The sequence below is a fragment of the Pipistrellus kuhlii genome, unplaced genomic scaffold (genome assembly GCF_014108245.1).
Source record: "Pipistrellus kuhlii isolate mPipKuh1 unplaced genomic scaffold, mPipKuh1.p scaffold_m20_p_104, whole genome shotgun sequence".
NCBI lineage: Eukaryota > Metazoa > Chordata > Mammalia > Chiroptera > Vespertilionidae > Pipistrellus > Pipistrellus kuhlii.
This window is the reverse complement of record NW_023425410.1, coordinates 531,635-544,254: the sequence shown is the minus strand read 5'-3', so window position 1 is coordinate 544,254 and position 12,620 is coordinate 531,635. Positions and strand designations below refer to the sequence as shown.

The 12,620-nt window shown below is 66.5% G+C and overlaps 1 protein-coding gene across 1 annotated transcript in view; it reads right to left on the bottom strand.

Moving 5' to 3' along the window:
* Window positions 1-10,076, bottom strand: part of NECTIN1 (nectin cell adhesion molecule 1) — a 65,147-nt gene extending 55,071 nt beyond the window's left edge. Inside the window, exon 1 of the mRNA XM_036430257.2 lies at window positions 9,271-10,076. Coding sequence (XP_036286150.1) covers window positions 9,271-9,349 — 79 coding nt within the window. The 5' untranslated portion in view covers window positions 9,350-10,076. The remainder of the gene's footprint in view (window positions 1-9,270) is intronic.
* Between the last annotated feature and the right edge of the window lie 2,544 nt (window positions 10,077-12,620).

Genomic DNA, 12,620 nt, shown 5'->3' with positions numbered 1-12,620 from the left:
AAACCAGTGGTCTGTGATCTTATGGACAGAAAGATTACCCGAGACCGACCTGTGCCCTCCAGCTGGGCCCTCACCTCACAGGGAAAGGAGGCGACCAGGCGTCCCGCACAGGCGTGGCCCCGTGCACACACAGCACAGCCCTCCCCACACACAGGAACCACACACCGCTCTCACAAAGCACAGCAAGGACACACACCAACGATCCTGGCTGCACACGCTGCACACCGGAGAGAGAAATGAAGTGATGAGGGGGAGGGGACTGGCCTCTGGGGAAGCTGCCCGCCCCCAGCACTGTCTGCCCTGCCCCAGCTCCCTGGTGGGAAGGGGGCACAGACCTCCCAGCCCCCAAAGCATCACTGAGAGGCTGGTGCCTGCCCTACTCCATCACCACCCCTTCCGCACTGACGACCCCCGCCCCCACACACCGGCCATTATCTGAGCCTTGGGAGGTGACAAGGGTGGGGAGGGGGCCTGGCAGGGGCCCATCCATCAATGTGGGGCTAATCAGGGTGCTCCTCTCTGGGTGTCATAAACGCAGGCATGTCTGGGAAGGGCTGAGGAGGCGGTGGCTTGGGAGCGGGCTGGCCGCAGGCCGGGGTGGGGGGAAGGGGGGCAGGCCATCCATCACTCAGATGCAGGATGCAGGCCAGAGAGGTCGGCTCAGTGGGGGCGGGGAGTGGGCAGTCAGACCCGCAGGGCCGCCTGGGGCAAGGCTCCGGGCGCAGCCTGTCCCCGCCCCCGCCCCAATCTTTAACCAGAAATTTGGCAGAAGCCTCCGCCATGCACCGAGCCCTCAGAGGAGGCCTGGCTGAGGCCCCATCCAGTGCCCCCACCCCCTCGCCCCGACAGAAAGCTCCGGGCACGGCGGCCCTGGGTGAACGAAGGCCGTCCGTGGGTGTGGGTGTGGGTGTGGGTGTGGGTGGGCTCGGGTGGCGGGCTGCAGGGCGGGTACTCCGGAGTGGCGGGTCGGAGGAAGGCTCTCCGGCTCCCAAACACGTCAGGGTCTGCAGCGAGCGCCGCGGTGGCCCTGGCCCAGCTCGTGCGGGCCTGACAGGGCGCGGGCTGCGGGCTCCCGGCAGGCCCTGGGCCCGAGGCAGCTCCGGTCCTTTCGTCCGAGACCCAGGCAGCGCCCAGGCGAACGCCCCGTCCCCAGCGAGGAGCCCCTCCTTGCCGCCGTTTGGGATTTGGGTGAGGACAGGAGAGACTTGGAGAAACCCTCCAAGCTGAGGACAGGCCTGGCACAGCGCGCCTGCTGACCGTGGGCCCCCTGGGGTCTGGGGCAGCCGGGACGCCCGCGGGCAGCTCCGGGCACTCTCCCAGACCGGCTCCCGGGCAGCACGGGCTCCCGGGCAGCGCGGCACCGCGATGCCGAAGGCTCGGGGGGGGGGGGGGGGTCACGTCAGGACACGCCTCCAGCACAGCCGCGGCACCGCTCCCGGCACAGGCACCGGCAGGAAGCGGGCGCCAGGACACGCGTAGTGCTGGGGAGGCTGGGGATGAGCAGGGCTCCGGGCGCAGCGCAGGTGTCTGCGGTCAGGGGAGCAGGCGGGGCGGACGGGAGCCGGGGTGGCTCAGGCTCAGGGAGGGGCCCCTCCCAGCCCCCACAGGGGAGAGGGGCCGCGAGGACCAGGGTCTGAGCGTGGACAGAGCCTGGCCTTCCAGACCGGGCCCCGGCTCTGCACTGACAGGGCGGTTAGCCCACTCTCTGCGGGGAGAGGGCTGGGCTCCTGGCTTCTCCATTGCGAGAAGGGGGAGCACAGGAGTCCTGCCCAGGGAGCGGCCAGGGAAGCGAAATGAGTTGTTGTGTGTGAGATGCTTACAACAGTGTCTGAATGACCAGAACTCTGGGGAAGTTTTCTGTTCTTTAAAAAAATGTATTTTTTTTAAATTGATTTCAGAGAGGGAGGGAGAGGGAAAAACATCCATGATAAGAGAGAATCATGGATGGGCTGCCTCGTGCACGGCCCCCACGGGGGATGGAGCCCACAGCCCGGGCCTGTGTTCTGACCAGGAATCCGACCCTGACCTCCTGGCCCATAGGTGGACGCTCAGCCCTGAGCCGCGCCACCAACCGTCCAATGAGCAGCCGCGGAGCCCAGTGCGCACTCCCAGCCCAGCCCAGGCCGCCCGTCCTGTGCCCCTGGGGGCCGCCTCACGGAGGAGCCCGTCCGGGGCCAGCGAGGCCACAGCGAGGCGCTGGTGCCGCAGCTCTGAGAGGAGGGTCGCCCCGCCGGCTCACAGGCTTCACCCAGCAGCCGCTTGACCTCGATGCTCGGTGTGAGACGAGGGCAGGGGTGCGGCGGGAGGCAGGCGCACGGGCGCTGAGGCGGGACGCAGGGTGCAGAGGGGGTGGCCCGTGGGCCTGGCCGTGTCCAGGGCAGCTGCGGTGAGCGGGGAGGGGCAGCGACACCCGGAGGCTGAGTGAGTCGCAGGTGAGCGCGCCCAAGCAGCAAGGTGGGCAGAGCGGCTGAGAGCCAGGGCCGCTGCGGCCAGCCCCCTCCCCCCAACGGGAGCCTCGAGGGGCAGCCAGGCTTGGCTTGGAGGTGCCTTCTCGACCTCTTTTGCCCTGGCACCTCACCCCCAGAGCCTAGGAGTGAGGGGGGGTGTGCTGGGGAGCTGGCCAGGGATCAGAGAATGGGGTTCCTGGAGGCAGCCTCGCCAGCCACATGGGCTCCACTCCAGACCACAGCCTGCGGGGCCCGCACAGGCTCTGCCCCTCTCCCGGCGGGCCAGCCTCAGGGCTGCAGGCTGCCGCTCCCTCTCAGCGGACTAGCTTGGCGCCAAGCTGGGGGCCGGGCGGTGTGACCTGAGTCCCCTTGGGCGCCAGGAACCAGTGACTGGGGACGGGCATCGCGCTCCCTGAGACAGGCGCTCAGAAGGCAGTTTGCTGTGCTCTCGCCTCACCTTTTTCTGGTTTCTCTGCACCGAGGATGTTTTAGGTAGAGCAGAAGGAGGGAGACACACAGAGACACTGTGCGAGGCACATTGATCGGCTGCCTCCCGCACACATCCTGGCCTGGGGGCTGGGGCCTGGGCCGGGAGGAGCTGCAACCGAGGCGCATGCCCTTGACCAGAATCGAACCTGAGACCCTTCGGTCCACGGGCCGACGCTCTATCCACCGAGCCACACCGGCCAGGGCTCTTGCCTCATTTTCTCATGGTGACACCGTGAGCCGGTGGCAGGGGAGGACAGATATGGGGGGGCGGGAGGACGCAGCAGGGAGGTGGTGTGAGGACCCGCTGAGGAGGACGGTTTGCCTGTGGGAGGAGGCCCCCGAGCTGGAACCGGGGCTCTGTCACAGTGCTGTGGGTCCCTGCATGCAGGGAGGGCGTGGACCAGGCTCGGCCGAGCTCCCAGCAGGTGAGACCGTGTAGGGGAGGGGAGATGCTCCCCAGGAGGTCCCAGGCCCCTAGCCCTCTGAACAGAAAGGGCCGTGAGGAAGGCCAGGGGGCGGCTGGCAGGCTGCCCTCTCCGGCCAGGGCAGCCCCGGCCTCCGGCCCTCAGGCATGGGCGGGCATGCTGGCTCCCACGCCCAGACTCTCCTCCAGGAATGGGAGCTTCTGGGCGGCTCCTCCCGGTGAGGCCCGTGCCCAGGCCCAGGCAGTGGAGCGAGTCCCGGCCGCCCAGGCAGGAGTGAGCTCAGGCTCTGAGCGGACAGAGGAGCCGGGCTTCGAGGTCTGGACGCTCCACTTCCAGGAGCGAGGAGGGTGCGGACTCCACGTCAGACCACGGTCACGCTCCCTACGGGCCCTCGTGCCCCGGCCTCCGGCCTGTGCCAGAGCTGCGTCCTGTGGAGCCCCCGGCCACCAGCCGGCGGCACTGACGTCCTCTGCCGAGAGCCTGCCGAGAACCGGGCTCTGCACAGAACGGAGCGGATGGGGTGGCCCAGGAGAGGGGCTGACTCCACCTGCCACATCTTTCTCCTCCCCCCTACCCCACCTGCCACATCTTCCCCCCCAGTCCGTGCTTTCTGGGCGCTGTTCTACTGGTCTCTGCCCAGCACCAGGCTCACCCCGCCTGGGCCTGCCACGCCCTGCACTCTGCCCACACTGCAGGGGCTGTCTCCGTCTCAGGCTGGATCCCAGGGGACCCTCCCCTTGGCCCCTCTGTTCTTGGACGGTTTGTATTCTGCAAGCCTGGGATGTGGGCCCCACATTCAGCTCTGGCTGGGCCCCCCTCCAACCATGTCCTCGACTGACCCCGTCCCTGCAGGAGCTGTCCCGTCTTGTCTGTGTCTGTGTGTGTGTGTGGAGGGGGTGGCTGGCGGAGCAAGTGGCATGTCACTGGGTAGGCTGCACCCCGGCCGGGCCCCGCCTCCTCTGAGGTGTCTGTCCACCAGGTCCCTCCCGTTCCCTCGGCTTCGAGTTGGGGAGCAGGAAGGCCTGGGCCACATGTGGCCGCTCGGTGTGAGACGGTCAGCAAATGCCTGCCATGGCCCCACCTTCCTCCTCTGTGAAATGGAGAACGACTGACCCTCGCTCCCAGGCCCCCAGAGGCTCAGCTGAAGCAGGGGCAAACGCACAGCACGCTTGGCAAAGCTCTGCAGCAGGGAGCCGAGAGGGAGCCTTCCCTGACCGGCTGCACTGCTCACTGGAGGAGGGGGGACCAGGCCGCTGGAGAGGGGTCCTGTGGCCCTCCCTCCCCAAGTGGGGACGTTTGAGGGGAGGCAGGGGCCGGTGCAGGCTGCTGCCACGGCGAGCACTCCAGATGGTCAGCGGTGCCCAGCAGGCTGAGCCCGGGAGAGGTGGGTGCTGGGGAGAGCCCCTTGGGGGTGCAGAACAAAGGCTGCACAGCACCCGATGCCCATGCAGTACCAGCCACCTGGCTGCAGGCTCCACCACAACTCCGGGTGGGAGCAGGGGCGGGCTCCCTGCTCAAAGCAGCTCCTGGCCGGAGAGGGAAGGGAGCGGCAGTGGGCAGGCAGCGGAGCTGCTCTTTCTTCAGGACGTGCAGAGTTGGCACTGCCCGCTGCCCGATGCAGCGGGGCGGGACACTTGAAGGACAGGCATGGAACAGGGCAGCCGCCACTCACATTCACGGTCATCGCCGGCCTGGTGCCATGCTAGCACACATTACTGTGATCTAGTCTTCACAAACCTCTTTGGATCCCGTTTTACGGATTGGAATACTGAGGTCTACAAAGTCCACTCAGCTAGCAACCGGCAGAGCTGGCATTCCAATCCAGTGCGCCGGCCCCACCTGGCTGGGCCCCACCTGGCTGTCTCACGGTGCCAGGCAGCCACACGGGGGAATCTCCAGGCCACAGGGAGGGGAACGGAGCTAGCTACCCGCTGCTCCCTTCGGACGAGGGCCTCGGGCCACTGCCGCTCTGCCTGGACGGCTACGGAAGGCACAGACCCCAGAAGCCCCGGAGAATTCACAGGCCCGCTCCCTCCCGGCTGCAGGACAAACTGTGGGGTCACTGTTCCCCGAGCCCCGCCTGCTGTGCGGTCGGGAAGTCTCTGGGCCTCCCTGCCTCTGAGCTCCTGCTTCCCTGTGTCACGGCGCCGGTTACGCTGGGCAAGACGTGCTTTCTCCCATTCCCCCCTTTGCATCTCCCACCTCCAAACAGCACAGCAGCGCCGGGCTCACAGAGCTTACAGAGTTACCGGGCAGGGTGCTGTCTCCAGCTCAGCGCGCTTCCTTTGCAAGATGATCCCTGCTCAGATCTCACGTTACCTCCTCCCCAGCCAGCACATCTGCTGCCGCCCTGCAGCCGGTCTCTGGAGAGCGGTGGGCACCGTGGCGGGAAACAGTTGCAGCTGAACTTCAGACAGGGTGCTGGGCTTCAGGACAGCCTCCCCCCCACTCCTCACCCCTCACTCCCACTTCCCTTCCCTACAAGGGGGCCGCCATGTCTGCTGCACAGACTGGGGAGGCCTCAGGCACATGCTGGACACAGATGGTTCTGCAGGGCTGGTCAGGGGGGACCAAAGCCTAATGCACCCTCCTTCTCAGATGCCCAGAGTGCACCACCTTTCCCCCCTGAGGGCACCTCTCTCCAAGTATCCGTGCAGGAAGCAAAGGTGCTAAGTTAGTAGCTGAAATCCTGTCTCTGCGGTCCCTCCCCTCCCACAGGATCTCGAGGCCGCAGAGGCTGAGAAGAGAAGACCATCTCTCCAGGGAAGCACCTTCCGCAAGGACACAGCCCCCCCTCCCGTCTACAGCCAAGGGCAGAGCACAAGGAGGCCGGGCCAGGCCTGCTGCCCCTCCAGGACCTGGCAGCCCATGGGCACATCCCTGTCTCCTCCCAGGGTCACCCCCGCTGAGCGGACAAGAACAGACATCGCCTCAGAGTCACTCACTGAACCGCGCTGGGCACAGGCGATCTGTTCCACAAGGACATACACTTGATTGTGCCCCGTCCATGGAGACCGCAGCCAGCAGTGCGTACCCTCCCGTGCCCGCCCAGGCCGCACGCAGGTAGTGTGGAGCCAGCACAGTGCACAAGCCCACACGGCCTCGGCCCCGGCGGTGAGGCCGTACGGTGATGTCACAATTACACGCACAGCTGGCTGCCGCGCATCCCGGCCTGGCACACACCAGCATCCACGTTTAGAGTCAGGACAGGTGAACCTGCAGATGCCCTCGCCCAGACGGAGCCGCTCAGTTACCAGATTAACCAGGAAAGACACACTCGGGAAAACGGAAGGGACACTGACACCTCCCTTGGGTGTTTTCTGTTTGTGATGAACAGTGAACATTAGTCAGCTGCTAAACAATGGCAGCACCACAGGCACAGCAGCTGGGCTCACCCTCGGCCCCGGCCCGGCCCCCTGACTTGGCCATCACACCAGGCTCTGGCCTGTGGGACAGCCGGGCCCCGACTTAGCCATCACTCAGGTGCTGCCTGTGGGACGGCCTGCTGGCACACACCTGGATCAGACAGTGGCGCGTGCAGCACTGAGAAATGGGGAGAGGAAAGTGAGCCGACACCCCGCATTTCAAAGGAGCCCCAGGACAGCCAGCTCTTCCCAGCTGTGACCAGAAGGCCTTCCGAGGGTATGCACGGCACCTGGGCAGTGTTTTCCTTCCAGACAAAAGGTTTGGGAAGCCAATTAGGGCGGGTGTGGTACAGGTGGGACACCAACGCTGCACCTGCTCCTGAGGCTCTGCCTCCTCCGGAGCCACATGCTCCACTGGCTCTCCTGTGGGGAGACCGTCCTCACCGGTGGACTGCTCGCGTGCACACACACACACACACGCACACCCGCCTGGCAGTCTGGCCCGTTGCAAATATACTTTGGTGTTGACACTCCAGTGGCCAGATTTGGGATGTTTTTGAAGTCGGGACCGACCCTCCACCAGCGGCTCCCCTCCCCCTAGGAGGCCCCTCTCCTCACTCCTCCAGGTTCAGGAGAGCCCAGGGAAGACCCACCCAGGCTGCTGAGTCCCCGAGAGGAGCAGCAGCAGGCATCAGGAGGCTGGGTGTGGTGGAGGGGGCAGAGGGGGCAACGTCTGGGCTTGCCAGCCTCAGTCCAAGTGTCAGGCCCAGGCCCTGCACACCCACACGCCTGCCCCGAGCAGGAGCGGTTGAGTCCACAGCCACAACAATGACAACCAAGCCCAGAGCCCACGAGCTCAGTAAGCGCTTTCTGGCCCGGGTCCTGCTCTGCGTCCCACCCTCCACCTGGATTTCTGGTGTGGGGAGTGTCCTTGCTCAAACCTGTGACCCTGTCCCCTCTCGGCTCCTGCTTCCTGAGTTGGGTGCAGCAGGACAGGCCTCCACGCCCCCAAAGCAGGAATTCCCCACTAGGCACCCCAGGTCTGGGGGAAGAAATAACCAAAGGAGGGGAGCATGGGGGTGAGTGGCTTCTCGCCCCTTATGGGGACCAAGGTTAGGATGCCCCCAGTGTGCCTGGTCCCCTGAGCCCAGGGTCCGCCTTGGCCCTCCTGGGGCGGACTACAGTGGCTGAGGAAGGATGCCCAGAGCCCACCCCGGTCAGAATTCCCTGGTTGCCTCTGAGGAGGCTCCGGTGAGAAAAGACCCCTCACTCCCTCCAAAGCGGGGTGGGGGGAGGGTGAATAGGCAGAGGCACCTATGTCCAGGGATTTCCCTCCCCCACAGGCCCAGGAGTGGGGGCACCTGCCTCCACAAGCGCTTGAGGTGTCACTGGCCACTCCCCGAGATTTGTGAGGCTTGGCAGGGAGCTGGCGGCGGTGGAGGCATAGACCGGCATGGCGCCGGGTTCCTGCCTCCCCGGGGGCACCCCTGCCCCGAAGTGGGCGGCCAGGCTGGGCCTGGAAACCAGCTGCCCTCGGGATTCGCGCCTCAACGCTGGCCCCTGGGAGCGGATCTCTATCCGACCATCCTTCTGCCACCCTCAGGCCACGCCACGTGCTCAGCCCAACCTGCCGCTGCCCCTGCCCCTGCCCCTGCCCCTGCCCCTGCCGCCACAGCGGGGTTCCTCCGGGGAGTCCCAGCCGCCTGGGAGGCGCGCGGCTGCCCCAGGGACGCTTAGGGTTAAGTCCGGGCGCCGGGACTCAGGGGATTAGCCTCCTAAACGCATTTTCCAGTCCATTCCGGGCACCAGCGCCCGGCGGCCCGGGCCTCCGCCCCCGGCCTCCGCCCCCGGCTCCGCGTCCTCCCGTTGGCGGGGCGCCGCGGGCCAGCCCGGGGCGAGCTTCCGGGGAGCTCCGCCGCCGCCCGCCCGCAATGCGAGGAAGGGCACCCGGGAAAGTGGGTCACGCGGCCACCTGGCCGGCACGAAGCGGAGGCGGGCCCCTGGGGAGAGCCCCCCACCTGGGAGCGGAGCCCCGCCGGCCGGGAGAGGGGCCGCAGGGGGCTGTGTGGGAGCCGCAGTCCCGGCTCCACGCGCCCGCCGGGGCGCCCGCACAGCCGGGCACAGGCGCTGGCGCTGGACAAAGAGAGGCAGCCCTGCGCCCCCGCCCGCAGCCCCCGGGGGGACAGACGGACGGACGCCTCCGTCCGGAGAGGGACGGCGGCTATCTGCATTTATGTAACAAGCAGTGCTTCCAAACTGCCTCGGGCTGGGAGCTGGGTGCTAATAACTAGGACGCGATTACACAGGATTTTTGTGGAAAGCTGGGCGGACGGAGCGCTCTCGTGCGGCACAGACGTTTGCCTCCCACCAGCCGCCTTCGGCGCAGGCTGCCGGGTCTCCCCGTCCGCCCGCCGCGCCCCCTCTGCCCTCGCGTCCCTAACCCTGACCCAGCTCTCCCGGTGCCTTTCACTCCCCAGCCCAGGCGCGCCCGCCACCGGCCCGGGAGGCACGGAGCGCGGAGTTAACCAGAGGAGGGGAGCTCACCTGGGAGGAAGAAGGCGGCCAAGCCGAGAGCGAGGCCCCACCAGCGTCCAGCGTCGTCCGCAAGCCCCCGCGGAGCCATGGGGGCCCGGAGGTCCGGCGAGGAGCGCTCCTCGCCCCAGAAGCCGGCGGAAGGCGCGGGCGGTCGGGGCCGGCGCGCTGCGGGATCCAGGTCCGCCGAGGGGCCGGGCGGGCGGGCGGCGCGGGGTGCGCTCGGCGCGGTCCAGGCCTCAGCCGCCGCAGCTCAGAGGCTCGGCAGATGCCCGCCGCCAGGCGCACGAGTCATGCCCCTCGCCTCGCTCCCCGCCCCGCGCGGCCCCGCCCTCTCCTCCACGCAGAGCCCCGGAGAGGGACCCACCCCGGCTCGGCGGCCGCCGGCGGCTCCGCGGAGCGGGTTCCGGCCGGCGCGCTCACGCCCTCCCGCGCGGCTCCAGTCCCGGCGTCCGGCCGGCGTCCTCGGGGCCAGTGGCGGGCGTGGGCCCAGCGGGGCGGGCGGGCGGGGCTCGGGCCCGGGCGGCGGGCGGAGGCCCGGGCGGCTCGGGGGGGCGGGGGGGGCGATCTGCGCGCGGACAGCCAGCCAGGTGCGCGCTCCGCCGGCCGCGGGTGCACTGTGAGCGCGGCGTCGGGAGCCCGCGCCTCGGGTCCTTTCTCTCCCCGCCGCGCCGGCCTCTCCCCGCCGGCGTGATGTCAGGGGGAGGGGTTAGCGTTAACCCTCCCGGCGCCGCGCCGGCCTCCGCGGCTCTCCCGCCTTCCGGCTGCGGGCAGAGGCGGGTCCCAGCGGGGCCCGGGGTCCCGCTCGGCCCTCTGGCTCGGAGATGCCCCCGCCGCCTGCAGCCGGGAGGCGGACCGCTCCGCGCGGGAAGGCGCGCAGTGCCCCCTGGCGGCCGGCGCGGGGCCGCGCTGCGCCGTGGGGCGGAGTTAGCCCGGCGGTGCGGTAGCGGCCGCCGCGGGAAACGGTCTATTCACGACCCCGCGGAACGGCTCCCCCAGGTCCCCCGCCCCAGTCCTGGCCCCATTTTACAGCTGTGGAAGCAAAGGCCCCGAAGGGTAAGGCGGCGGGTCTCTGGGACTGGAACCCAGGGCCAGGGCCCTGGCAGCGCCCGGACGCCCGACCAAGAGGCCGCCTGGCGGGACCGCTGGGAGCTGTGAGGGTGGGGGGTGGGGGGCGGTACTGGATGAGATGGGGCCACGGAGGTTTCTGATCTTTTCTAATCCCCGCTCCCTTCAAGGGTTCCTTTTCTAAAAACTGCGCCCTCGCCTTCCCAGATAGAGCGTTGCGCAGGGGTTCCCTCTGAGGGCACCTTCGTTGTGCTTGGCGGGGACCCATCCCGCGGGCCTCCTGCCGGGCTCACCACATCCGGGTGGGGTGGGCCTCCTGCCAAGGTGGCCAGCCCTTCTGGCTGGACCTCCCTTCCTCCCTCCTGGCAGCAGACAGACAGACAGACAGAGAGGGCTTCCCGGGAAGAGGAACCTGGTTTTCCCTAGAAGCGGGGCCACAGGATGCGTCCTCTGTCCATTGCTGCCCTTTGCCCGCGGGCAGGAGCGAGGGGCGTGGCTGTGGGTCCTAAAAGGAAATTCTCATTTTCCTGAGGAGACAGAGCAGGAGGGTGGGTAGGAGGGTGCCGCTGTCCTGCCCCCTCAGACCTGGCCCTGGAGTGTCTGGGGTTCGGTTTGAAACCATTTAAGTATATATATATATATATATTTTTTAAAAAATATATTTTATTGATTTTGTACAGAGAAGGGAGAGAGATAGTTAGAAACATCGATGAGAGTCATCGATCAGCTGCCTCTTGCACACCCCCTACTGGAGATATGCCCGAAACCAAGGTACATGCCCTTGACCGGAATCGAACCCGGGACCCTTCAGTCCCCAAGCCGACGCTCTATCCATTGAGCCAAACTGGTCTCGGCTTAAGTATATTTTTTATTGATTTTAGAGAGGAAGGGAGAGGGAGAGAGAGATAGAAACATCAATGATGAGAGAGAATCGTTGATGGGCTGCCCCCTGCACACTTCACACTAGGGATCCAGCCCGTAGCCCGGGCCTGTGCCCTGACTGGGAACCGAACTGTGACCTCCTGGCTCACAGGTCCACGCTCAGCCGTTTAGTTTGGCACTTGAGTACCTGCATCACCTTGACCCAATGTGACCCACATTCTTGTTAGCAAGCGCTGTGCAGGCTTGCAGAGGCAGAGGCGTGCCATTGTCCTGAAGGACCCAGTCCCCTGGGGGCGTGGGAAGACACACAGGGTGTGTGTGCTTACAGAGGGCACAAGAGTTGCTGGGTCTCAGAGAAAGTGCCCAGCTCCGCAGGGAGGTGGGGGCCTCCACCGGGCTGAGCCACTCACCCATCAGATGGGCATGCCCCGCAGAGAGGCACTGAGGCCGGATGGAAGCCAGCTGGGTCAGCATGGAGAAGGTGCAAAGGCCAGCAAATGGCTGAGGCCTGAGCGAGGTCCCGTGTTGGCTGCAGCCTCAGCCTGACTTGGACAAAGGGGCAGCCTGCAGAGCCACTGGGAGGGTCACCCTGGGCAATGCCTAGTCAGGATCTGTGCCCAGCCTGGCAGCTGGCACCTCCCCACGGCTCTCCATGGACTCCACGGCCAGGGCTGCATTACGTCCGTGCTGTGGTCTTGGACTCTTCTGGCGTGTTGTGGGGTGAATAGATGGTTGGAGGCACTTCCAGATGCGCCATGTCTATTCACTTCCTGCTCGTGTTCTCACCTCTGCCTGTCGGCGAGGCTTCTGTGACCTCACTGGGTGTCCAGAGAGGCTGTGTGGGCATTGGCATGACTGCCCGGGGGTGGCTGGGTAGAGGAGATGAAGGCAAGTACCTGAGCTAGCATGGTCACCCATGTGTCATCTTTAAAAACAAGCCCTATAACATGCAAAGCACCAGCGTGGGGCCAGTGGTGTGTGTGTGTGTGTGTGTGTGTGTGTGTGTGTGTGTGGTGGGTTTACTCGGAGAGTAAATGGAGGTCTTTGGGTACCTACTAGCGAGGTGCGGAGGCTACAAGAGTGAGCTACGGATAAGAGCCCACTCAAATAACTAGATTAGTATAGGATGGAAGGTCACTGCCAGAACCACAGCCTCACGTGGAGAGCAGAGGGGAGGGGAGTAGAAAGCAGACTGGAGAGGTGGTCAGCAGAGGAGGCTTGGGTGGGGAACCAGGGAGCAGAGGTCAGCGGGAAAGTAGTGGACCCACCCTCCCTGAGCCTGGAGGGGGACGGAAGTGCGGTGAAGAAGGAGGTTTGGGGTAGAAGGCAGGGAGTTTATATTGAATAATAAGGTCGCTGCAGGGCAGCAGGGGGAGCTGCCTGCAGGGAGGCAGCCTGGCGTCTCAGGCCGG